The sequence below is a fragment of the Epinephelus moara genome, chromosome 21 (assembly GCF_006386435.1).
Source record: "Epinephelus moara isolate mb chromosome 21, YSFRI_EMoa_1.0, whole genome shotgun sequence".
In the NCBI taxonomy this organism is placed as follows: domain Eukaryota; kingdom Metazoa; phylum Chordata; class Actinopteri; order Perciformes; family Serranidae; genus Epinephelus; species Epinephelus moara.
The window spans coordinates 2,347,661-2,374,851 of NC_065526.1; the positions used below are offsets into that span (position 1 = coordinate 2,347,661).

General features: G+C 41.2%; 2 protein-coding genes and 1 pseudogene across 2 annotated transcripts; all 3 read right to left on the reverse strand.

Moving 5' to 3' along the window:
• Positions 1-5,293: 5,293 nt before the first annotated feature.
• On the reverse strand, positions 5,294-7,901 carry LOC126409152 (aquaporin FA-CHIP-like; annotated as a pseudogene).
• A 1,911-nt stretch (positions 7,902-9,812) lies between these two features.
• LOC126382644 (aquaporin-1-like) lies at positions 9,813-11,454 on the reverse strand. Its single transcript, XM_050032636.1, has 4 exons — positions 11,015-11,454; positions 10,339-10,497; positions 10,081-10,161; positions 9,813-9,977 (listed from the first exon to the last, which is right to left on the reverse strand). The coding sequence occupies exons 1-4, from the start codon at positions 11,375-11,377 to the stop codon at positions 9,813-9,815; spliced, it is 768 nt and encodes a 255-aa protein (XP_049888593.1). The 5' UTR covers positions 11,378-11,454.
• Positions 11,455-16,928: 5,474 nt separating this feature from the next.
• LOC126382941 (aquaporin FA-CHIP-like) lies at positions 16,929-19,436 on the reverse strand. The gene is made up of 4 exons (XM_050033231.1): positions 18,994-19,436; positions 18,114-18,275; positions 17,810-17,890; positions 16,929-17,511 (listed from the first exon to the last, which is right to left on the reverse strand). The coding sequence occupies exons 1-4, from the start codon at positions 19,354-19,356 to the stop codon at positions 17,332-17,334; spliced, it is 786 nt and encodes a 261-aa protein (XP_049889188.1). The 5' UTR covers positions 19,357-19,436; the 3' UTR covers positions 16,929-17,331.
• Between the last annotated feature and the right edge of the window lie 7,755 nt (positions 19,437-27,191).

Consider the following 27,191-nt stretch of genomic DNA (forward strand, 5'->3'; position numbering starts at 1 on the left):
TGGAGCAAAAAGTACAATATACCATGTGTGCGTCTGTGTGTGTACGTGTGGACGTTCTGTACCCACAGCAGGATAGACCTGAAATCCACCCTTTCCTGATGATAATCCCTGTAGTATTTTACATAACATGGACATGCTGCTGCTGACATAACATTTCTGTCTATTTAACTGTGTTCATTTCTTAGATTTAATTTCAAAACTTCACTGAAATGAAAAGGCTCATTGTTTTAGTTATTAATTGGTGGACGGAGGATGTTGGATTGTATGTGTCCTTAAAGGTAAAGGTTGTGTTGTCAGGGACCTGGCTATAGTCCTGTCATGGGCATACATTTTAAATTAAAATGACTGAGGTGCAGGGTCTGTGTGTTTTTAATAGGATTTACTGTTCAATGTCAAACAGCACATTAGGAGCAGCACAGTATTACAATGTGACGTCAATCTGTCATTTTTAAAATAAATCAATTTAAAGTGTCTTCACATTAGTATTTGATTTAATTTTGCAGGTTTAGTTGGACATGTCTTGGTTTTTAAGATGTAAAATCAGACTTTATTAATCAAGTTCACGTGTACAAGAATTTTGTTTGCTGTATTTACAAACATTATTGATGTGAACAAACCTTTAACACCATGAAACATTAATAACCTGGATGTTGTTGTTTCCAAGTGTTAGTCTGTCCTTCAAAACTCCTGTTAATATTCAGTTTTCAGTTTTCAATCCCTTGTTTTAAATCTTGTTGCTGGGGCGACCCTTTAGTTTATATGAACCCAGGACTCTGCCTTTGACTTTGACAGAATCAATGTGAACACCTTGCCCTGTTTTGGTAGTGTTTACCAAGCAGTTTCGCGGGTCAGGACCTCTGAAGTAGCTTGCAATAGTGGGACCATTCACCCTCTGCACCCTCTGACAAGTGTTTACAGCCCTGCCGTTACGAAGGCAGTTAACTGAACCTAAAGGTGCTGAGCTGATGTGTGGAGAAAAACACGTACACTGTGGAAAAAGTAGGCTACTAGTGTCATCTAAAGAGCTGAGAGATCATTTTCATCACATCAGTGTGGTCACAGTGGTCATAAAAAGAGGAAGTGAGAAGGGTTTTACCCAGTAATTTTGATTGGCACCACGTTTCTCTTACGCAGAGCTCTGCACACAGTCCTCCAAATATCTGACGCCGCCCCACCTCTCATGACCCCCCCTGTCTGACACAGTGTTTTTTGAAACTTTGCCAAAAACTGATGAAAAGCAGAGAGGGAGTGAACATGGCAAGTAGTTTACAGATAAGAGCCCGGCATCAGTCAGTATGTTGAGACGGGGTGAAGAGAGCTGAAGGGGGGTAGGTTACGGTTGAATATGTTGGAGATGTAACTCTATATGTTCTGCTGGATACTACAGAAGCTGGTGTGTGTCACTTTGAATGCAGGTGTTCACCTGTATTTCTCTTTTTTTTGACAACAATTCCCATTAAAAGACCAAAAACCAACAATATGTTAAGTTTGTCTCTCAATCATGTTTGTCTTCTGTGCCCTGTCTGAAGGACTCAGTGCCCCTTGTTCCTTTTTAAGACTGAAATCTTTAAGCACAGGTCATAAATAGGGGAGACTGGGTATGGTTGTAACTTTTTTTTTTTCTCAGCACCTATAACTTGTCGAGTTTTTTGTATTAGAGCTACCTTAGTACCCTTCTTTGTCTACTACTAATAGCAATGTAAATATAGCAAATACAAGGACTTCCACTGTTATAACCTGCCCCACTACCAAGCTTAAAGATTGCATGTAAAGAAAAAAACTGGGCGGCACGGTGGTGCAGTGGTTAGCACTGTCGCCTCACAGCAAGAGGGTTCTAAGTTCGAACCCTGGGGTGGGGGAGCCCCTCTGTGCAGAGTCTGCATGTTCTCCCTGTCTCACCGTTGGTTTCCCTCGGGTGCTCCAGCTTCCTCCCACAGTCCAAAGACATGCAGGTTAACTGGTGACTCTAAATTGTCCGTGGGTGTGAATGTGAGTGTGAATGGTTGTCTGTTTCTATGTGTCAGCCCTGTGGTAGTCTGGGTGTACCCCGCCTATCGCTCAGTGTCAGCTGGGATAACCTCCAGCCCCCGGCGACCCCCAACAGGATAAGCAGTTACCTAAAAAAAACGGATACGAACTTGCTAACCTGTACCTGTCAGGTGCTTTGTACCCCATGCAGAGTGAGTCCAAAATCTATTTCTGCTGCCTCAGTCAAGTAACCAGTCAAGACATCCTCCTCCTGCGCACTTAAGACTTTGCGACTGCTGCGATATCCCACACGTTGCAGCTGTGTTGATCCTCTTTATCTGAGGTTTTGTAAGTTCTCGCAGTACCTGCCCTGCTCAATGTCACATAGCAGATAGAGTATTCTTTGGGGACAGGCCTTAATGTCTTTATCTGCCTCACCTCATCTGATGCAGACTTCGCTGCACCCCTATCAGTTCTCTCACCAACACTCCCGGCATGCTGAAAAGAGGAGTAACATAAATAGATAAAATATGTTTAGTTGTCACTGGGGTTAGTTGTAACACTTTTTTTAAAAGGTGTTAGAACCATCCTCACCCCTGCTGACATTTGTTTAGCTAGCTGTAGTAGCATAGCAATTTGAAATAAGCAAAGATAAATGCCTCACATTTTACCTAAAACACTACCCTCTAATGTTATATACAAGTTACATACTTGTAACTTCAACAGTATCAGTACTGACCAAAGCGTAGACTTGACCACAAAATTACTTTCATACCTAGAAATCAGTGTTATGGCTGTAATATCTGCACGTCATCAAACCACTATGAAATTTCACATGCAAAGCCAGGAGGGAAGTGGTCACACTACAACTTCTTACAAACATACCCGCCCTACCCTATGTGGGTTTGTTTTCACAATAGACTCAGCAATTTTTCCAAAACAGCTGGACACTGTAGCGTCTGTGAATATTACTCAAACAGAAGTAAATAGTGCATTGATTAATAAACATTTGTCGAGCTAGTTAGTATTTACTGCAGCAGGACAGTGTGTGTGTGGCTCATTAAGGTGCCGATGATGGTGTACCGATTTATTGATGGTTTTGGTCAATAGAAATCACTGATTACTATTAATTTAAAAAGTGAAAGTAAATGACACTGGTTTTCTGTCACGGAAACTGTTAAGAATATCCAGGATGTGTGTGTCAGACAGGCCATATTGTTAGGTTAAATATTCTACTGTTAACTTGTCACTCCTACATCACTTTAAATCAGGTTAAGCCTTCATTCCCCGAATGTTTATTTTGTCTAGATAAATATAATGAGAGGACCACTGAACACCCTCCCATGCCAAGTCGTGGAATAATCAAGCACAACACGAGAGCCAAATAATTTGATGAAGGACAGTCTCAGACAAAATGACTGAGGGGCAACAAAAAGAGCATTGTCCATGTTGTTGAGGACAAACTTCAAAACAAGAGGCTAAACACAATGCCCTGACCTCCGAGGTTAAGCACACAAAGAAAGGGGATTTTAGATTGGCCGCCGTCACATGACCGGCCTCTGAAATTCCACCATAAAAAATCATGTGAAGAGCTGTCATGTCACATAAGTGAGATAAACCCATCAGCGCAGCTATCCTTCATTGATAAAATTAAATGCACTGTGCACTTTAGTAGGTTTATGTGGAACCCACCTGACAGAGTTGTGGTAACATTCACCAGAGCAGAGAAATATTCCTCCTCGAAGGGAGGAAAGCCATAAAGAATGATGTATATACTGAATGTAGATCTTCATTCTGATTGTTCCAGCAGCTGTTGCAATTAAATATAATAAAATATGCTGATTTATGATGCTGTGCAGGAACTTATAGCCTTTTCCCCTTGGATGGCTCTCTGTTGGGTTTACACTTAATGTTGCATTAAAGTTTGTAAGAGTGATTTTCCACCTGCCTATCTGTGTGGCAATAAGTGGAACTTGGACCTGACAATATAACAAAATGTACACCTTTACCCCCTCACAGGGCATTGTAAAATTATTTGGGACACGGACATTCGTTAATGATCATCTCATACAGAGCAGAATAGATGTGCATCCAACCACAGCGGCTATCCCGCTCCCTGATTGGTGCTTAACTAACAATCACTTGTGTCTCTTTAAACGACCTTGTCTGGATTGCCCTCACACTGCAGGGCCTCTGTTAAGAAATGTTCAGTTGTGGAGTTTAAAGTCAGTTGACAGTTATTCAATGATTAGCCCAGGGTGTGGGGACCATTAGATACTCATAAGCCATAAAACGGGATGTGAGAGGAGCCGTGTGCGTAGATGGAGAAAGGACATTCTTGTGTCACAGCCAAACAGGAAATCTCTGTGACGGCCACATCTTGTCTAATCATGCTTCTTCATATGATGAATCTAAAGTGCTTTTATGTGCAATTACCTGATCCACATCCTCGTGTTGTTTCACCATTCCGATTCTTAGGACTGTCGCCAAACACCTTGAATGGAATAATACAGTATGTGATACATTATAAAGAAACTGATGTCAAGGTCGAGCAAATCTAAATATACATTGCGTTATTGTGGTAATGTAAATAAGGATATGCTGACCTTGCTTTGAACTTTGCAGGTTAGAAAATAATTTGAGATGAAAACACTGAAACTGGATAAAAAAAAGAATCTTTATTGTAATGCATTCATAAAAACAGCCACAAAAACATACACAAAAAAATCAATAGCCATATTTAAAGGTCCTGTATATGACATTCAGAAGATTAATTTAGCAGCAAACAACTATTTGCTTTGTAAAGGTCTAGTGGAGTAATGGTGTCCTGAGCAGAGAATGCAGTCACACTCCCTCTCAGTGTGCTCTAACCGAGCTTCCTGTTATTTCTTGTGGTAGACGGTCTGGTCAACACATTGTCACTCCGACCTCGTCACATATCGACGTTTGGTCATGGACGGTCCACGTCCAGATACGACGTGAAAGGTAGGTGTTAGGAAAGGTGAAAGCCAGTGTTTGTTGGACCCGTCCACCCTACTCAGTTCTTTGCCGCCTTAACTTTAATCTTTGTCCTGCCGCTTCTCCCTCTGACACCACCAAGCACCGTTAAACTATAACAGCAACTGGCCGCGGATCATGGCGACGTTAAAGGACAGCTTTTTCCTTAGTGTCTGATGCCGCAAGTCACTGCACAAGTGCCGGATTTCGACGACTTCGGAGTGAGACTGGGTTGGTTTGATCCCCCATGCATGTTAGTCCCTGTTTGTGTGTCCCACAGGCTGGGTAATCAACGCTGCTCTTCAATGCGCTCATACAGCAGTTGGACCTACTGGTGATAAAGCTGTACTGACCCTGATGGCGGAAGGGTGTTGTCACGAGAGTATAACACCCATCCTCTTGTCCCCTGCTGCTCATGTTAACATTGTTAGCTTTGTCAGCACTGTTGCTGTTGTGAGCATCGTTAGCTGCTATGCTATACACTCTGAATTTCACATACAGCTCCTTTAAAGCAAATCTGTGAATCAGATGTTTACAGGTGTGTTGACTGAGAAAAGCTTAAATGTTGCATATGTTTTGCCTCTGACTTGTCCCTGGGCTGCTGTTGCCTTCTCCAGTTAGTCCAACTGCATTGCTTTCATCTTTTGGACCATGACACAAGAGGTTCCTGCACATACTAAAGTTTTGTGCTCATGGATAGAGAAGGAAATCATAGATAAGAGCTGCTGCTACGCTGCCCCACTTTGCTGCAGCCAGTACACCTGGAATGAAAGCAGAGATCAGCTACATTTGTCTCTGACAAAATAAAATAGAGAAAATGGGATTCTAAAGGAAAAGCTCCAGAGCGTTTCATGATATTACCCAGTGGTTCTCCATTTTGCCTTTTATCAAAGCTGGTCCAAAGGAGTGAGCAGGACTGATAACCACATCCAGGAAAACTGATCTGTAAATAATTCACCAAATTGTATTCATGGAATGAAATAATTCATGTCAGGAGTTTGGAAATATGTAAGCAGCTTATGCATGTACAAGCTAACTGTGTGGGGCATTGACCTCCCAAGGTGAAATCTGTCGACATGCAGAATTTGCGATTTTCAAATGTGTTGATTGATCAAAGCAAACGTTTTCTTCCTGACTAAAGCTCTTCTAAAGCTGGTCATCGTTACATCTTTATTGTGACCACTGCTCCTCTTTCTAATGCTGTTTTCCTGTGCCAAGTAACACAAGTCTTTTCATAGCCACATTATATATGTTAGTTTTGGCACCAGCGACGTAGGCAGGCCTTATACTGCCAGGAAAATACACTTACATGAATGTATTTACTCACCTTAACATGACACTTGCGTAGTGGTCGTTGCAATTGTGATTTACTGCACATGCTTCCTGATCTGCTGGCACACACACACTGCTGAATTATGTAACGCGGCGTGGAAGGACAAGTCTGGACTCATGACGACTCCTGTCAAACACGGTATTGAAAACTGTATTGGCACAGGACCAGGACTCTCGAGTGGACCCTCACCAACACTGACTGAACAGGATATTCACTTCAAATGACCTCTAAAAGTATCAAGCATCAACGCCTCTGACAGTCTTCAGTGAAAATCAATTCAATAAAAAAGATTCGGCCTCTATTTCATCCAGCCTCTACTATTCAAATGAAACCCTGTCTATCACTAGGATACTCATTTCAGCTGAAGTATTAACCTTCTCCATTAAGAGTCTCCTCTACCACACACATTTGTCTCCTGTTGGTGAAATTGCTGTAAAATTCGACCACAGATTCGGCAGAATTATATGCTTCAAAGTGTCTAAGCCCCACTGACACTGACAGCCTAATCGCCAGCGGAGCAGAGCCTTTAACATCACTCTGTCGCTTATCAGTCACTGTGCTATCACTCAGAGAGCCAGCTGAAGGGTGGCAAGGAGCTGCATGACGAATTGTCCTACACTTCCTTTATCTAACTGCAAAGGACAATGACTTTATAATTAGAACGAAAGCAGTGGTTTAAATTACACAAAAGCTTTTTTTTTTTTTAATAATCGTCCTGTAGAATAAAGGAAGGATGCCCCCTTACTTTGTTAATACCAAGGGATCCATTGTGCCCATTCATTCACAATAGCTCTAGCTACAACTGCCCCAGAATCTGAGGGCACTGATCTGGCAGCTGAGCAGGAAGACTAAAATGAATGCAGGGTTCAAGTGCAATCCAGTGATGTGACACAAGCTCAGAGCCAGTGTGACAATGGCCAGTGCAAAGGTCAGCGACACCTTCAGCTTCTGAGCAGATAGCAGATATACCAAAGAATATGACAGGAACAGCCCTATAAAAACACACAGTTTTTTTTATTCCTGGCATGTCTGCTTTAAGTTTGTCTGGGGTGTTGAGGGACAGTCCACCCTAAAATCAAAATATTTTTCCTCTTGCATGTAGCGCTATTTATCAATCTAGATTGTTTTGGTGTGAGTGCGGAGTGTTGGAGATATCGCTCATAGAGATGTCTGCCTTCTCTTGAATATAATGGAACTAGATGGCACTCAGCTTGTGGTGCTCAAAGTGCAAAAATAAATAAATAAAATAAAATGCATTTTAGATAGTCAACAGCAGTGTCTCTTTCTAGAAATCATGACCCAGTTACTCAAGATAATCCACAGTCCTTGTTGTAAGCAGTTTCATGTAGGAACTATTTTCTACCGAACTACACCTGCAAACTGTATCACTGCACAGAAGGAAGTGTGCATCTGCTGCTTGCTCACCCATGCTGTGTCTCAAATCGCATACTTCTGTACTTACACTTAATATTTTGAGTGCATAAGTGCGTTCACACTGAGCAGTATGGAAAAAAGCAGTGCACTATGAGTACCTGGATGGTGCACTCAAAACAGTCAAGAAGTTGAGTGTGGAATGGACACTCCTCACCCTCAATAGCTGCATATTGGCTACGTAGCGGAAGGGGACAGTTCACTTTTCAAACTGGAAATAGCGGCCGAGGACTGTGCGACCCTGAAAGTCGCTGCATTTTACAAATATACGTGTTTTTTGCACCAAGCACCACTATACTGTTGTCGGGTATAAGCCAGCAGCATATTTATTGGATTCATTTAGCAGTCTGTAACGATTTGGTAGGCTGACCAAACGTCCTCTTTTGCCCGGACATGTCCACTTTTCACGTCCCGTCCGAGGTGTCCGGGGGGCTTTTATAAACTGATGATAATGTCCGGTTTTCCGTGTGTTTGTGTGTGTGCGTTAGAGTGCGGCACGGGCCGCATATTTCTGTCCGAACCCGAACCGAGCCCGACATTATTTAATGACCAAAGCACTGAGTTTGTGTCACACAGTTGTTACAGTTACAGGCCGGGCGTGCTCAGCGGAGAGGGAGACCTCCGTATTTGAGACGGGAGTGGAAGGCGGGAGATCCGACGCTTCCAGCGAGAGGAGAGGGAGAAATATAACAAAATAAGATAAAATAGGAAAAACCTCTTTTATTTTATTTTCAGCGTTTAATCAAGGCGGAGGCGGGCGGCTGGAGGTCCGAGACTTCCAGTGAGGAGAGAGGTAGAAACAAACAGCCAATGTGTGTGTGTATGTGTGTTATGTTCAGGTGTTGTCACGTAAATAACAGCGCCCAAGATATAAACAGGACAGACAATAGGATTTTATTTATTTTTACACTATATTTTCACTGAAAGCTGACCAAATCCGACCCGAGCCGGAATACAATTTATAGCTACATTTTGACCAAACCCGGCCGACCCGTCGGGACCCATCGGGCTCGGATCGCCACACTCTAGTGTGTGTGTGTGTCCCTATAGGGGCCTATCTGAATTTCTGTCTTTGAGAGATATTATTTTGTAATATAACTGAATTTTCTATCCATACATATAAATTTTAAATATATTAAAATGATAAGGCATCTTTGAGTAAACTGCGAGTATCATTTAAGTAGGCTATGTCGCGGCTGGCTGAGTGTCCTCTTTTTGGAAATCAAAATATGGTCACCCTAGATTTGGTACCGCGAACGATAAGACGAATGCTAATGCTAGTTTGCTAACTAGCTAACAGCTGCGGTCCTCATTTCCGGTAAGTGCCCAACGGCCGTGTTTGGTTTGAGAGAACACTACCCTGTCACAATTCACACACTACGCCAGTAAGTATAGTGCACATAGGCTAAGTATGGAAGCGTACGAACGGAAGTACGCGATTTGAGACAGCTCTAGCGTCACTGAGCTAGCTAATGCTTCAGCTTAGCCAAAATGCCATTAATGTTGTCACGAGCACAAGCGTCTTATCAGGGAGTAGATGCACGTTTCCTTCTGCACAGTGATACAGTAGATGGTTATAGTTTGGTAGAAAGAAAATAGTTCCTACATGAAATTGCTCAAAACAAGGTCTGTGGGTTATCTTGAGTACCATGGGTCATGATATCTGGAAAGAGACATTGCTGTTGACTTTTTAAAATGTATTTTTTTGGCGCTTTGAGCACCACAGGCAGAGTGCCATCTAGTTCCATGATATTGGAGAGAAGGCAGACATCTCTACGGTCGATATCTCCAACACTAAAACAATATAGATTGATATATGGCACTACAGATATGAGGAAGAATAATTTGGATTTTGGTTGAACGGTCCCTTTAAACCAACATGTAGTGCCTCAGTATTTATAGTGAAGAGGCTTGTGTGCAGAGAGGAGGAAAAAACAGATGAAGGAGGAACACAAGATTTCAGGTCATACATTTGAGTCCTGGAGAGTAGCTGAAACTCCTCATTCTGAAACAGCATTTTATTTGTTACAAACAAGCAGGATAGCATATAGCAGCAATTTCTTCTCAAGACCTGCTCCCATTCTTAAACATCCTCCAGAAGAGGCTCATGAATTTGATTTTCCTGTGCTGAGCCACAGCAGAACAGGACTTTTGTTTTTTCACTCAGGGGCTCATCTGTGGGTGCCAGCAGATAATTATACAGAAGAGCTGCCGCCACACCAGCACTCAGTGGTCCTGCCCAGTATACCTGAAAAACAAAATAGCAACACGGTCACATCCTGATTTCAATGGGAATGACTCATGAGTCAGACAATTGCAAAATATCTGATTTACAGCTCCCCAGTACATACCCAATGGTCATCAAAAGACTCTTGTATAATTGCAGGCCCAAAGGATCGAGCTGGGTTAATACCGCATCCTGTGAAGCTGATCTGTAAACCATATCAGAGGAAAACAACACTTGCCTCCCTGGCTGTACATCAGCAGATTACACACAAGCTTGATTTACAGCCAGTTCATCCTATGCCAATCCATTGTATCAGGCCACAGCGAGGATGGAGAAACCATCTACCAAATTAATGAGCGTGGAAATGTTTTGATACACTCACCCCCGCGAGGTGTCCCAGCGCTACAGACAGTCCGATCGCCAGAGGTGCAGATCCACTGACATCCCGTCTTTTGTCAGTGACTGCAAGCACACACAGGACCAACTGGAGGGTGAGCAGGAATTCTACACCAAAACCTTGACCAGGGCTGATTTCATTCAGCTGCATTAGAGGAGAAACACTTCAGTTTGCACTCTTCCTCTTTTGTTGATTATGATTAGGGGGTTCTTTTGCCTCCACTTCTGCATCTGTAGCATCATTAAAAAGCCATTAGAAACTTAAAATGGAACTAAGCACGCTGCTAAAAAAAAGCAGATGGACCATGCTTCAGTTGTGCAACTGATTCAGTCCATAAATTGCTGCAGAGGACGACAAGCTTTCATCCTGTAAACACTCCCTGTGAGAGAAGGCTTGTCTTTGTTGCATGACAGGCACAAACCAGGAGTGATGATTCAAAATTTGACATTTAAATTAAACAACTTATCACCAGCAGTTAGCAAATGTGGAAGTCTTAGAGATTAGAGCATAAAAACTTTAGACAACGAGTGTCTGGCTTTTACAAGAAAACTACATCAGGCTGGAGGCAATTCCCAGAATGCCACTCAAGCTGAGCAGTACATGTCATTCATCAAGGGGAGCATTACTCAGGAAAATTGCAAACACATGGATTCCGCCTTACCTTGTTAACACCGAGTGAGTCTGTGGTTTCTGGCCTGATACCATACACAATAGCACTGCCAGCCACTGCTCCCACAATCTGAGCCATCATGTAGAAAAGGGCTCTGAGCAAACTCATCTTGCAGCTGACCAGGAGGCCGAGGGTGATGGCCGGATTCAGGTGGGCACCGCTAATGTGACCTATGCACTGGGCTAATGTGGCAACGGCCAGGCCAAAGGCAAATGCCACTTTTATCTCCTGGTCAGGGTAGGAATTATTTCGGTCCCCTATTGCAGCCGAGAGGCCGATGAAGATTAGGATGATCATTCCCAGTAACTCAGCCAGAACTGCCATCCAGAACGCCCACTTTTTAATTTCTGACATGGCTGCTCAGATAACGTCCACTTCATGCTAACAAACACATTTTGGCCAGTGTTTCAGTGGACTGTGGCACAGGCAGAGATTTGGTTCCACCAGCAACATCATGAGTGAGGTAACCAGCATTCATCAAGTGTGTGGCTTTAAAAAATCAGGCCTGATTAGGAGCAGCTGAGAGATGTGCGTTTCAACCAGTGAGAATGACCTCCAACGTCTCCTGTACTGTTCAGTACTTTTCCAGTTTAACAGAAAGCGGTGCTGCTTTTTCTGTTATTCACAGCTCATTAAAGACAGCGCCAGACCAATACTTTGTGTGAGGAGAAGTGTTAACTGTATGATGTGAAGGTTTTTGTGCATTATAGTACAAAATAACACATGCAGCAATGAATGGCTTGCATGAATAATTCAATCCATGCTTCAGCCAATTGTAAATTTGCATTTATATTATTATTGCTGTAACATAAAATGTTAAACAGGCTATCCTTACACATGATCCAGGTATCTTAATGTTATGGAACACAGACACATGAGATATTGTATGTGTGAGGGACGTTTATCAGCATGAAGGACACTCACTGCCCGTAACTTCTTGTCTTTGTCAATGGTTTCCCTATCTTTCTATCTACTTATTCTATTCTGAGCATGTGTCATGCAGGGCCGCCTGCATTGAAGTTAACTTCAGTCATGTGCCGCTGTGAAGGAAATGGGACCTTTTGAATTCACAACAAGGAAACCAGCCTCCCACTCTGCCTTTCTGTGTGAACGGAGTGACAGGTCACGGGGTCACGCTGCTTCTTGTCTTTTTGTCAGTAAAAAAAGAAAGAGAAACCTGTCAAAGCGACACCTTTGACTTGGGCAACAATGCTCCACCCTAAAAGAAGAGCACATCCCCATTTTTCCTCCATAAAAGCTCTACTTTTTAACATTTAAAACCAGCCCATAGATGCCTGTTGCAGATACTTTTATAGCATTTGCAGCCAAGATATCTAAGATGAGAGATAATAACATAATTGGGAGGATGACGGATTTATTGCTTCAGAGGAGCATGATAGAAGAGGTGTATCATTATGAACTGCACATAATAAAGTAAATGTGACAGGACAGTGGAGAGATAATCATGGAAAACTGACGGGAAGGACGGAGGTTATGCTTCCTAACCCTGTTGGCCTGCCAACCCTCCTGCCGCCCATTTAATGTGCTGAAATCATTTTTTTTATTTCCTTTTGGTTCAGCATGCGTATCTGCTACTGTGCCACTGAGCATTTTATAAACCACACTTCCAGCCCTGGATCCACCTGTAGGCTCAGAGTCTGCAGGGAGGAAGTTGTCATTGTCTCATCCCACTCCCTGCTGTGCCAGGTTTGAGGTTCAAATTCCACACATTAACTCTGTACATGTTCTACAGTACATGCGCATGATAATCTATTCTATGTGAGTTGTCTGATTGAACCTGAGCTTTAAACTATAATTATCACATCAGCCACCAAATCAATACACAGCAGGATTTGCTCATCTCACAGCAGTGATGACAGCAGGCTGCAGAACCCATTAATTTTGTTATGCAACAGGGAATAATACATGCTTCTGACCAGTTTTTCAATAGTCCTGATTGCACTCAAAGATATTTGGAAAAGTGCTTAAAATAAAGCTGCAGAACTATCATCACTATTCCTTAATATATCAAGTAGATACGATTTATTTCTCACCAGAGAGAAGGATGGCTTTCAACTGACTGTTTTATCTAGTCAAAGACGGTTTGAGAGCCCACGCAGACCTGTTTTGATCCTGTGCCAGTGGGAACACCTCATCACGTGTGCCCTCTACTCAGCCATGATGTTCACACCCCTGGCTTTCACATGTAAATAAGACACAAATATGAACCCATCCCCCTGAATCCAGTCTTCCAGAGGCACAAATATCATCAAGATGCAGGTACTCTGAAGAACCCCCCCGCCCGCCCCAGAGGAGAGGATTTCATTGTTGTCTGTCTGGAGAGTTGGACCTCAACCTAACTCAGAGATTATAGGATGAACACAGAGAATTTAATCATGCAGACATGGAAGCAAGTCAAGTATATAATCAATATGTATGCTGGTCTGTTAAGCAGAGTAAAACGGTGCTTACGGCTTCAAAGGTTTTCCCCTCCCAGCTGCTTGACATAAGTGAAAACATAGAATTAAAATCATGGTGATTAAACAGCAAGTATGACCAAGAAAAAGCATCCAAAAATGACTTTAAGAAATGATGGTAAATTTGTTTCTAGTGTAAAGAGAGTTCAGTCTGTTTATCTCTAGTAGTTTAAGCTTGAGTTAAGATCCCAGTCCCAGATGCAGTTGTTCATCCAGTCTGTCGGGAAAAAGGACTCCGGAGCCTTGTAGGTTTTCCTTAAATAAGGATTTTAGTCACATCTTATTACCCTGCCACTCATAGTAATGTCATTTGATTTATTTTACATCCCAAGGTGGCCTTTTGAATGTGGGAGCAAACAGAATGACTGACAGTCGCTTCAGCTTTATTCTTGACACAAAGACAGCAACACTTCTATCTTTGCCCTGGTGATCGTAAGGTAAACAGTAGAAATACAAATGAATCTATGTGCTCACATATAATTGACTGGTCACCTCAACGCCTTCAGTCCAAAACTGAGCCAGGTCCAACTTTTTTTAAGAGAAAGAGTGACTCAGAAACCTCCTGTATGTGCTATTTCTTGGCAGAAGCTCTCACCAACCTGGCAACCTGCCATCGGATCTGTTGAAAACACGAGTGAGAGAAGCTATCTATCAATCAGCAACAACAGCTGGGCGGTACAAAGAAAACACAATGAAATTGGAAGGGTGGCTGATTATCCACGGCCAAAATGTAGGCTATTATTCCTCGCTAACGAATCTTCATACTGTGATGGTGTCATAGGGTGGACCGTGTTTTCTGCCTCCTCTCAATTCAAATTGAGGAGAATTCTCATTTACAGTTTATGAGGATTAGGCCCAGATTAGTTATCTGGCCATATAAATTAGGGTGTACTCAAATACAGCTGGAGGAGCTTTAGAGACTTGTTTGAGTAAATCAACCTTTAACACCAGTTAATGTTAATTACTCAGATTAAGCTCTTGTCTAATCTTTGCATGTGTAATTAAAGACGTGTCAATCAGTCTGGGTGTGATAGCAGGTTCCCATCCTGTGTAGTCATTTTTTAGTGGGTTGACCTTTTGTGTGTTTTGTGATTTCTTCAGATTTACACACTTAACATTTGTCAGTGAGGAAATCTGCCCTCTCACGTTGTTCTCTCCTGCACGGCCTCAGGTCACCTGTCCAGTTTTCTTTGGTTTAGTTTTCTTCTTTGTTCATGCATCATTTGATCAGCGAAGCATCCACCACACATGACACTTTTCTGATCATAACTCAGCTTCTTATTCTGTTGAATTGTATTGAGAAATAGAAAAGCTTAAACATGTTGGTGAATGAATAAGAAATTAGATGACTGGCTCAAGTTCTTCAGGAATGCAGACCTCTGTACACTCTTTTCTTATCTGGATTATCAGCTGGGCGAACCTCAGGGGCCTCAGACCTCTAGGGAAGGGGTCAGCAACTACATTAGTCCAAGGGCAGAAGTTTTTTAACGACCACTGTCAATAAAATAAAAAAAATAAAAAAAATAAAATAAAATAAGACAAAATAAAATAAAATAAGACAAAATAAAATAAAATAAGATAAATTCAAATTAAATTAAATTGAATTAAAATATGAAAAGACCTTTGAATCCATCCACTCCACTGAGTTAAACGAGGAATGACAGAGAGGGGGTTAGAGAAAGTTGAAGGTGCATTATTGCACATAGCGTTTGAGTGAGTTAGGCAATTAATAACTCACTCAGAGCGCTGATTTGTCAAATTATCTTTCATCACTATTAGGCTTCCATAATACGCTGACAGATGGATTTATAACATCTTTAAAACTTTTGGGTGGGGCGCACATAAATGAGACTGGTAAATAATTCCTGAGATAATTATTTCCATCTGATTTGTTTTGGGGTTGCTTCAATATGGGATAAAAATACTTGATACCCTAAAAACCAGATACCAGATTCCTCCTTATATATATATTTTTAATTCATTGATATACTGCTGGCCAGATAGGAAGGTTTGTCAGGCTGTATGTGACCCACAGGGTACCAGTTTGTGATCACTGCTCCGGAGGCTTCAAAAACGCCATAGGAAAAGGCCCAACGGCTAATTTTGGCTCTGGGGCCCCCAAAAATGTTAATGCCATGGATGAATCTGATGAATCTAATTTGATTTGATAAAACAGATTTTACAGTGTAATGGGATATTCTCTATAGTTGAAGTTTTTTTTTAAATTAATTTCTATTGACAGAGTTTTTTTTAAGCAGACACTGTCATTCAATACAATAAAATAAAATAAAATACATTGAATTAAATTGAATAAGACAAAGCAAAAAAAAAAAAAAATACTCCACTCCACTGAGTTAAACGAGGAATGACAGAGAGGGGGTTAGAGAAAGCTGAAGGTGCATTATTGCACATAGCGTCTGAGTGAGTTAGGCAATTAATAACTCACTCAGAGCGCTGATTTGTCACATTATGTTTCATCACTATTAGGCTTCCATAATACGCTGACAGATGGATTTATAACATCTTTAATACTTGCGGGTGGGGCGCACATAAATGGGGCTGATTTGTTTTTGGGGTTGTTTCAAGATGGGACAGAAAAAAGCTACATATCCTAAAAACCAGATACCAGATTCCTCCTTATATATACATTTTTTTTAATTCACTGATATACTGTTGACCGGATGGGAAGGTTTGTCGGGGTGTATGTGACCCGCAGGCCACCAGTTTGTGATCACTGCTCCAGAGGAAGAGGCCCAACGGCTAAGTTTGTCTCTGGGGCCCCCATAAAGGTTAATCTGGCCATGGATGAATCTGATGAATCTAATTTGATTTGATAAAACAGATTTTACAATGTAATGGGTTATTTTCTATATTTAAAGTTTTTTTATTCATTTCTATTGACTCATATTCTATTTCTGTCCAGTTCCAAAGGATGGCTATGGAAACAGGGATATAACAACTAACAACTACTAACTAAGTAAATAAAATGCTTGCAGCAGTTTGGCTCCACAAATTGCATGTTTCAGTGCAACATCTAAGAGAACACAGTAGAGAAAATAGCTTTGAAATCCAATGGTATATGCATAGTGAAGATGGATTGTATTGCCCTGTGTATTTCTTTCCAATATTATTTTTTGGCATTCCTAAAACACATGATAGTGGTTTGCAGTTTGACAGATCCTCCAGCACTGAGCACTTCCATTGTCACAGTGTGCTGTCATGAGAGGAGTGAAAAATCAAACTACATTTTTCCAGCAAAAGTCTTTCCATGCATGAGATTTAGTGCTTTTCCCTTGCCATTCTTTTTTTGAAGTATGCTTGTTTTCCTGTGTTCAGTCATAAGGGGTTGTATGCCTGATTGGTTAATGCTGACCAGTGTAATCTACAGCATGAGGTTATGAACATTTATTCAATAAGGAAGCCCATGATTTAGCAGCTGTTAACAACAAGTGTTTTATTTACTTAAAAAAGTGAGAGACATTTCAAGAGGGTACACAAAATACATTATCCATATGAAATAAAAAGTGATACAGGCACATAGAGTATACAAAAACATGGCTCATCATAGAATACTGATATGGGAAAACATCTCAGCACACTGCTCTGTCAAGATTCAACTCACACACTGACTTGTATGCTTGAGCGGCTTGTGTGTGGGGGTCGAACAAAGGAGTGAATTAGAGAGAGACACTAAGTGACCCGTTACCACAATCCTCATTGGCATTTTAAAAAAAATAGCACACAAACTCTGACATCCTACACTAAATTCAAAAGATTTTTTTTTTTACAGGAGCATATACAATGAAACTAAGTGGTCGGGGCTGTGTGGGACTATTTTGACGTCATCTCCACAGTCGTAGTGTCGTTGCCTCCGTTAACTTCGTAGTCACCCACTGGGCCGCTGACCAGGACCTTCATGCGCTCGGGGAAGTCATCAAATTTGGGAGACAGCAGGAAATCGTATATGAGGGCTGCTGCTACACCACCGCACATCGGCCCCACCCAGTACACCTGCAATGAATAACTCTGATCAGTCTCTGGATCTGCACTGGTCAACACCTGTCATTGTTATCACAGCAAGATACAACACAGTGATCCAAGTTCAAAAGGTTTACTTGTGTCGATATCACAGCCGTGCTAATTGTAAAACAATAGCTATCACTGATTAACTTGTGAAGGAGGATTCTCGGGTAATGGAGTCATCCGTCTGTTGTGGAGTTATTGGATTATTTAAGCTTGACATGTAATATGCATGCAGAAAAATGTGAAGCATGCGTGAAGAGCTTGTGCGCTTCTGTGTCTGACTTACCCAGTGGTTCGTGAAGTCGTTCAGGATCAAAGCTGGACCAAAGGAGCGAGCGGGGTTGATGCCGCAGCCTGTGTAGCTGATCTGTAATCAACAGCATAGAGACAGCATAAGAGGATATCTTCAGCTACATGGCCTGGTGGTATAATCAGGGGTGAGGGGGGATTAGCAATAAAAATGCATGAAATTCCTTCACTCCAAAAGCTCTGTCATATCTATTGCTTGTTTACATTGCTCACATGCACTGTGCCTAATCCTAATATACACATTTATACAGTTTTGGAGATGGTTGTAAGGTGCAACTTACGGCTGCCAAGTGTCCCAGGCAGACTGAGAGGCCAATGGCCAAGGGTGCTGAACCGGTGACATCACGCCGCCTTTTATCAGTGACTGCAATGACACACAGCACCAGCTGGAAGGTTGCCAGGAGCTCTATGCCCACGCCTTGGCTGGGAGTGACACCGCTGAGCTGTGAGAGTAAGGGAGGAATCCAAAACAACAGTTTGTCAGTGTGTGTCAGTTAGATGGAGAGTTTCCCGTCATGACCACTTCCTATTTAGCAGCCGCTGGCATCGCCCTGCAAGTCTGACAGCAATTTGGCAGAGGCTCCAAAGTGCCACACTGCTTATTCCTTTTTCATCTGTGGAAAACCTGATCGTTGTTATTTAGAGTAATTTAGCTGTGGTGCACCTCATATGGGGGGCAGTGCGGTTTCTCCACAGTGAGCAGATATCATGCCGAGACACTCACAAGCTTTTGGGTAAGAACACAGCTGCTGTCACACGTTACAGATTAAAGGTTAAAGAGGAGCTTTTGTTTTTTTTGCATTTCAATATGCAAAACTTCAGCTTTATCCAAACAGCTGAGGAGAAATGTCAAAGAGTTGACATTGCATTTTTTCATTTGCAGATTCTGTCAGCTGTTGCAGAGAGGTGTGCTTTAATCATGTGTCATCACTTTTCAATAATAAGCAATGACAGGATGTCCAAAGAACAACACAAACAGTGCCAAATGAAGTGCTCACATCCTCACAAAGTTTCAGATTTAAACTACAAATGCACTTTAAATGCAAGCATGATGTTGCAGTGCTGCACATTTCTTAGTAATCTGGGATGTTTTACAGCTCCCAGTTTTAAAGCACTTTTATCACATGTTCTGTCAACAGCAGTTATATGAAATGTACTCACAGAGTTGAGGCCCAGTGCAACAGTGGTACCTGGACGTGTTCCATACACAATGCCACTGGCCAGGGCTGAACCCAGCATCTGTGCCACAATGTACATGATCGCCTTGAACACGCTGATCTGGCAACTGGCAAGCATCCCAAGGGTGACCGCAGGATTCAGGTGGGCTCCACTGATGTGGCCTAAACTCTGGGCCAGTGTGGCGATGGCCAGTCCAAAGGTCAGCGATACCTTCACCTCCTGGTCTGGATGGGTGTTGTTTGTGTTCCCAATAGCTGCGGAGAGGCTGAGGAAAATGAAAAGGGTCATGCCAACCAGCTCGGCCAGAACAGCCCTCCAGAAATCCTTGCTCTTGAACTCTCTCATGGTGGCGGGAGTGTGGCTGTCCGGCTGTGGGTTCAAGCTCTGTAAAGTGTGTGTACTCACAAACAACAGCGGCAGGCTGCATATATAAGGCCTGGGCTGATAATAGTCAGTGGGCGGGCTTTAAAAAAAACTGAAAGAGAGGGCCACACTGAATTAATGAGAAATCCAAAAGACTGGTCTCTCACTTCCCTCCCTCTGCTCCCTCACCGTCCCTCCTCCTCTCCCTGTCCTCCGGCCCCTCTCCCAGTACCTCCCTGTGCACCACTTTCTGGTCTTTGGACTTTTGTGAGTAATTGAACTGGTTCCTCAAATAGCTGTATCCAAAGGCAAAGTTTCCACACGTCCATGCATTTATATTTTACTACAGAGCCTCTGATTGTGGCATTTTGGTTGAAAAAACATATTTTTGCTTTAAATACAGATAATTTATAAGCACTTTCATTTTAATTTGCTCCATTTATGTTTGTGCTTCAGCTGTAGAGAGTTTGCATAAGTGTGTCTTGTGCTTCTGTGGATTGTGAATCACATCATGGGTTACTGGCAGCATATAAGGGAGAGCCAGAGGGGAGCCAGACAACTCCCAAATAGTCATTTCAGGTCTCACCCTCTCCTCCACAGACAAGGTTTTGAAACTTTTACAAGACCACCCAAAATACTCTCACATACCAACTCTAACATACACTGTTTTGAGGCAGAGAGAGAATCAATATAAAAGTTGAGAGAAAAAAAATAAAAATAAAAACAAGCCTTCATTTTTGTTTTTTAGCTTAAACTGGAATATATTCAAGAGGACAACTAAATGAGACAGATTTTAGCAACCACGTGTAGCACTAGATTACAGAAAACATGTTTATTTTCTTTAGATAATTTAGTTTTGATACACATTTCTCATAGGTGAAGCAACAATAACTCATTATCTGAATGCATGTTTGCTAAATAATTATTGGGTGTTTTGTAGAGGAAAAAAAGTCAGAGCAGGGTGAAACATCAACTTTGAGAAAATGAGCTGCCTGTTGCACCTGGGCCCCAACACGAGGGGGTGTGTCAACAAACAGCAGCCAGGCCACTGCAAAATATGTCATGGAATTGACTTTGCTGCTACTGTGGATGTTTGCAAGTCTCTGTGTGCTCTGGTTTAACAAGATATTACTATTATTTTTACTTTCTGACCATATAAAGTGTCTGATTCGATTCAAGTTAGAAAAAAATAACTGTGTTACTACAACACATTATTTCCCCTGATGTAATGCAGCTACAGCATCATGTAGCCTGAAGGATTTACAATACCTGTTTAATATTCATGCAGTTGTGACTAATTCTATCATTACAGGACAGGTTGTTTTTCTAAGCAGCATCAAAGGGAGATGAGAGAAGGTTTCTGTCCTTAAACAACTGTATGACCTTTTAATTATTAACTGTGCCAGCTTGTACTCTTACGAGCTCAGTGGGCTCATATTCGTCACATTCTTGAGGGGTGAGAGCGACGGGGACAGTGACACTATTGCTTAAGCCTACGTTATATCTCGCAGTTCCATGGAACATGCCCCTAACCCACAGTGACTAATGGCATTTAGCTCAGTACTGTGTCATCAGTTGAGATTACAACATTACGGTTGTAAAAAGAAAAGGGTTGTATGCATAAAAATACCTGTTTTGACTGCACATTTTATCACATCAAATTTGTAACCAGGACACACCTACAACTCATTCCTTTTTTTTTTTGTCTTAAATATTCCTGTGGGGCGCTTTGCTGCCCAGGAAAAGGATGTAGATAACGGCCATTTTTCAATAAGGAATGATGACATATCCTCTTTAGTCCAGCACGTAATACATATGTAAGATATACCGCAGCACACTCAGTTATTAGCAGGCACACTTAAGTCTCTTGGGTTCATGAAAGAAGCATTTAGGGCCCATTTAGGGGCCATTTTACATTCCAGGATAAAAGAGAAATTTGCTCTCTGCAGAGTAACAACCAGGTATAGCTTCCAACCCAATGTAGTAATAGTGTAGTAGTGAGTACAAAAATACAGTATCATAGAATACTGAGGAATTACAATATTAAAAAGCAGAAAATTAAAATGTGCAACTAAATTATACTTACAGGTCCAGTATGATTTAGGGAGATACACAGGCAGAAATGGAATTTAATAAGTATGTTTTCTTTAGTGTATAATCTCCTAAAAATATGAATCATTGTTTTTTGTTTCTTTCAAATGAGCCCTTTATATCTACACAGGAAGAGGGCCCTCGTCTACAGAAATCGCCATGCTGTACCGCCGTGTTTCTACAGTAGCCCAGAATGCACACACTAAATGATGGCACAAGGGCCACTCATGTTTTCGCATTGACCACCAAATTTAGAAGCCCCTACGCAACAACAGCATTGGAAAAACACTCATTTTTTTAAAACAAGAAACGGCAGGAAATGGCCACTTTAGGATGAAAATACAGACAGTACTTACTGACCCTCGTGCCGACAAGAAGTCCAGTGTAGTTTTTCAATCCACAAAACTTGTTCAGGGTATCAGAGGATAGCGGCTAGCCGGAATAACAGCTACACTTGAAGTGCACAGATCAAAAACGTCAGAACGGCTTGTCCGTTGTAATCCAAGTGCCCTGAAGCCACGGCATGCAAAACTGACTTGAAAAGACGTAATTTACTCCACTTTTATAGCACGCGCGAGACTCAATAACTAGCACCACCACTAGCCATCAGCTAGTCTCGGGCAGGCTAACTGACCACAGTGAGAAATGATGCTATAAAAGTGGAGTAAATTATGTCTTTTCAAGTCAATTCAAGTCAAGTCTTTTCGAGCTGTTCTGACGTTTTTGAAATGCATTAGTGGAGTTTTATTACATTTTCAAAATGAGGGTTCCATGCACTTCAAGTGTAGCTGTTATTCCGGCTAGCTGTTATCCTCCGATACCCCGAACGAGTTTTGTGGATTAAAAAACTACACTGGACTTCTTGTCGGCATGAGGGTGAGTAAGTACTGTCTGTGTTTTCATTCTAAAGTGGCCATTTCCTTTAACTCTGTGTTTTTACTGGTTTAGATCACAGGGTCTGTTTGTTTTAGAGAGTCACTGACCTCTGTGGATAATTTGGCTCCCCTTAAAAATCTCCTGAAAGTCTGCATATTCAGTTATCAGATAAAAAAGGTGAGCACGCATTAGCAGGTGCTGCGCGTGTGGCCTGGCCTGTTTAATCACCAAGTCCATTGTTTTGGAGATGAAGAGACCTCTGTGGGTAATTCAGCTTCTGGTACCAACCTCCTCAACAAATGACACTGATGGAATTCCAACCAGGAGAAGAAATCTTACACACTGCTCCTTTAATTAGTATAGTTGAGTGCTGCTCTACACATTTCTTTCATATATCAGTCTGCACTTTGAGATAGCATCAATATTAATGCAAGAGAAGTCAGTGCTAACATGGCAGTGCTAACACGAGTGTGCTAATGATAGCACTGATCCAGCAGAGCCTGACGAACAGCAGATGAGTCTATAGATGATTAGACAGTGCATGTGGTTACTGTGAGAACGGCTGGAGCTGATAGTCTGACTTCCACAGTGACCCGTGTTTTACCTGATTTTTTGATAGTAAGTTAATGTCCGGAAGGATGTGTGGTAACCAACAGGAAGCATTTTATTACTGCGACAAAATAGAAGACGGAAAACGGAATTTTATTTTTGGCATCACTTAAACTTTCCTCCACTGTGAGCGAAGACGTTATGTAAAAATGTAGTAAATAACAAACAAACTGGGGGAAAAAAAACAACAAAAAAACACAAACAAACAAAAAATAGTCCATATTGTTGTCTGGCCTGACTGGAGCATGCCGGGAATTAAATAGTGCAAGAAATTAGATTAAGGTAAATAAACTCTACAATAATTCGAACCCTATTTTGCCACAGATTCATAAGTGAGCTGCCTCTTATCTGTTACTTGCAGCGACACTCAAACTGGAAACATGGACATTCATGTTAGAGTGAAATCCTGACCTGCAGAGGTCGATGTGGTTGGATAGAGGAACATTTCTCAGATCAGCTCTTGAGATAAAATTTGTTTTGTGCACATTTCGTTCCAGGTCCTTTCCTGCATACTTGATGCAGTTAAGTGCTACACGTGTTCATGACTCCTTCATTGGATCTAGCGTGCAGGAGTGGCACTGGAGCAAAAAGTTCCAGGACAGGTGTAGCCCGAGGACCAGGTCGAGGAATATGGTGTTATAATGGAAACACTGAATAAAGTGCGTGTATGCTGGAGGGGTGAACATTTGCAATGCAGTACACAAACAGCACAGTCAAAATGAGCTGGGATTTAGAGCCATAAGATAATCTGTCAATCAAACAACTCCTCTCAGTCCCTTTAAAAGCGATGTGCTCCAGTGTGCGCCAGGGTGACCTGACAGCAGCGGAGAGAAGGTTTAAAGGTAATGACTCGCTAATGTTTAAAAGAGAAAACTTGATGGCTGATAAAAGAGCTAATAAATGATTTATTAATCGGCATACTTCACATTTCATCAGTCACATCTGATAAGTCTTTTATGTGCAACCTGACTTCAGTTGAATTTTCTGATATGAATTTATAAAGAATGAAATGAATTTTGAGCAGATTTGCAAAGCGAGCTATCTAAAAGTGATCAGGCAGATGCTGGCAACACTCAGCATCTGAGGTCATACCAACAATGTCAGAGAATATGGATCTGATTTAAGATGGAAAATGTCAAGTGTGTGCTTACATAATGTAGTGTGTAACTTACAGTACACTTTAATATATTCAGGGAGCGGCTGGGACTCATCTGTGACAGCACTAGTGTAAGTTTCTGCAGCTTTGTCATGAGCTAGGTTATGGAAACTTAATTTTAATTTCAAGCAGCTAAAACCTGTGGTAACCAAGATTATCTCTCTGAAAATCAAGACAACCCCAGAAGTGCAAAAACACAAACCATGTTTCCTTTGACGAAGGCACTTAACTGTCCTGCTGAAAAAAGCATATGTGTGTTCATGTCAAGCAGCAACTTCCTGGACTGAAACATTAAGCCACCATGGAAGTACCAAAAACTGCAGTTTGATCAAGCTGGCTCCAGAAGCAAGTAAATCCCCATTGACATCCATGTTAAAATTAAGCCCCCGGGAACAGTGCTGGGTTTCGACAGCACATTCTCACTCAGACCTTGTCGTATATTGACATTTGGTCATGGAGCTTCCATGGTACCCTGGGCGGTTGGTTGTTAATAGTGGCCTAATATAGAATTACAAGGTCCGAGTCCATCACGTGATGCTCTGGGGCCCAAAGAGCCTTTTTCCCATTGACTTACATTGTGAAAAAGAAATCTGTAAATCAGTGGATACATGACTGAAATGACTAGTTTCATTATCTGGATTTGATCCATTAGGTCCGATAGCATTTCAAAAGCCTGGAAGAGCTGCACGATGAAATCATTTTTATCCCTATTCAAGTTAGTGGAGGGCTGAACCTGAAGTTAGCTGCTTGGCTGCTGTAAGTCTCCAGTGTTCTTGCTCTACGGGGCCCACAGTGTCAAAGATAATATAAGGTCATTTAAAACCATGGAAGTCAAGCTTTTTGGCTTCATTCACCACTGAGCAACGTTCATAAAGAACGGGTGTCGTCTCCAACACTGTATCCAGTTCTCTTTATACATCCATGGTTGAAATGCCAACTGTACGAGAAGTACATTTTTGTTTCACTCCCCTGTTTACATTTTAATAAGGCTCAAAGTTATTCATAATCAAGGGTGGGGCCACTTGAGTGACAGGCTGTCTGTGAGGCGTTGCCACAGTCTGTGAGTCAGATCCACCCCCACTCCTCCACAGCTCCACCCTCTTGTCCAAATATCGTCACTTCTGGCTCCAAAAAACTAAGATGGTGACAGCTGAGTGTTGAAACAGCAGTGCACAAACCAAAGGGTGACATCGCTGTGGCTATGTACATTATTTATATATGGTTCATGTAGAAGTGTGAGTTAGCTAAGTCTTATAAAATAAAAACGCCATATCAATTGTATTCTAGCCCTGTACCCATTATATTCAACTTTATTTCAATCATAAAAAGTGAATTTCATTTCTATAATTCCAATACTCATTTTATCATTACTTCAATCTGAAGCTAAGTGCGACCAAAACAATGCTGGAGAAAACAGAAATAAAACATAACAACAGTTTGACTCAATTGAACCATTCACATAAACATTACAAACTTTGCTATTGTAATTTTCATGCTTATCGTCTCAGTTTTGTAGTGCAAAACATGAACATCAACAACCATCAGGTGTGGCCTGAAGTGCCACATTACACACCAGAACCCACAAACTCAGATATAATAAGTGTTTGCACAAATATTTCACAGTTTACCGTTCAATAGATAATCTCTGGATGCTATCAGTCTCCTCGAGCACTTAGGCTTTTGATATTTTCTCTGCACCATCCCTTTGCTGGAGCTTGTGGAGAGACGCCACTTGTGAGGTGCTCGGAGTAGAGGAATGCGGAGAATGCTTAAAAACACACAAAGTATAAACACACTGAGAAGCTCTGTGTGAGTAATTTATGTAAGAGTTTAAATAAATGTTCAGAAAAAAGAAAACCTTTTAAATTTCCAGCTAATGGAACCATAACAACAGCAGAAAGCAGATGTCAAGGGAAGGTCAAGATCATGTTGGCCTCATTATCACATGAGTTGGTTTGGTATTTAGGTTCAAAGGTGACGCATACTATGCACAGAGGTTGCTCCTATTAAGACTCAAAGATCCAACCATGCAAGCAGATTGTACATACAGCCATAAATTATTGTACAAAGGCAGCAAAAGTCTGTATATTGATTAAAAAGTTGTAAAGACCAGCAAATTGAAACTCTCTCCGACTTTTTGGAAAATCGTTTTTCATTTTCTGGAAAGTGAGGTGTACTCAAGTGGAACTGCTTCTTATTCAAAACGAAAATGGTTGTATAGAAATGGTGCTGTTTTCCAGGACATTGCTGTTTGCTTCAATGCTGCAAAATTTTAAATCTGCTGCCAGCTGATAGCTGCTGAAATGTAGTGTTGGGTGGAGGTGAGGGTGTGTGAGGATGGAGTTATGCAAGAGTGCACCAGTTAATTTAAATAGCTCACTTATCTATTAATACAATATCACTATTTGTGCAATAACAGAGAAGAAAGTTAAACACGGAGAAATGTGTTAAAGAAAATGTGCTAAATATGTAAAAACACTATCCAAAAGAGAAGTGGTGATTGTTTCTGCAGACGACATAGATGGCCGATTAGGTCCTCCATTATAGGAGTGAATAAGAGTAAGAGAAAATGAAAAGGCAAAAGCCGTCTGGGGCACTATACAAAATAAATGAAATAAAATAAAATAAAATAAAATAAAATAAAATAAAATAAAATAAAATAAAATAAAATAAAATAAAATAAAAATAAAAATAAAAATAAAAATAAAAATAAAAATAAAAATGAAAGTGAAAATGAAAATGAAAATGAAAATAAAATAAAAATAAGATAAAATAAAATAAATTAAAATGAAATGAAAATATGAATCGTGTTTTTGTTTCTTTCGAATGAGCACTTTATATCTACATAGGAAGAGGACCCTCATCTACGGAATCACCATGCTGTAAATGAAATAAAATGAAATAAAATATAATAAAATAATATAAAAAAGAAGATGAAATTTGCTCTTATTGTTTATCTATTATTATTGCTTGTTAGCTAAGTTCTTTATTTATGCTGATGTCTCATTAGCTCTTGTTCTTGTTCTTGTTTGTAATTTTTTTTCTGCAAAAGACAGATGCACATAGATAAATGATCTCCTGAGTC

Excerpts from the sequence above, each read along its gene's own strand:
- LOC126382644 (XM_050032636.1), bottom strand. The coding sequence starts at position 11,377 with ATGTCAGAAATTAAAAAGTGGGCGTTCTGGATGGCAGTTCTGGCTGAG. Across the intron at positions 10,498-11,014 it reads ACTCACTCGGTGTTAACAAG|CTGAATGAAATCAGCCCTGG; the intron begins GTAAGGCGGAAT and ends CCTCTAATGCAG. Across the intron at positions 9,978-10,080 it reads AGTCTTTTGATGACCATTGG|GTATACTGGGCAGGACCACT; the intron begins GTATGTACTGGG and ends TTTGTTTTTCAG.
- LOC126382941 (XM_050033231.1), bottom strand. The coding sequence starts at position 19,356 with ATGAGAGAGTTCAAGAGCAAGGATTTCTGGAGGGCTGTTCTGGCCGAG. Across the intron at positions 18,276-18,993 it reads TTGCACTGGGCCTCAACTCT|CTCAGCGGTGTCACTCCCAG; the intron begins GTGAGTACATTT and ends TTACTCTCACAG. Across the intron at positions 17,891-18,113 it reads GCCTGGGACACTTGGCAGCC|ATCAGCTACACAGGCTGCGG; the intron begins GTAAGTTGCACC and ends TGTTGATTACAG.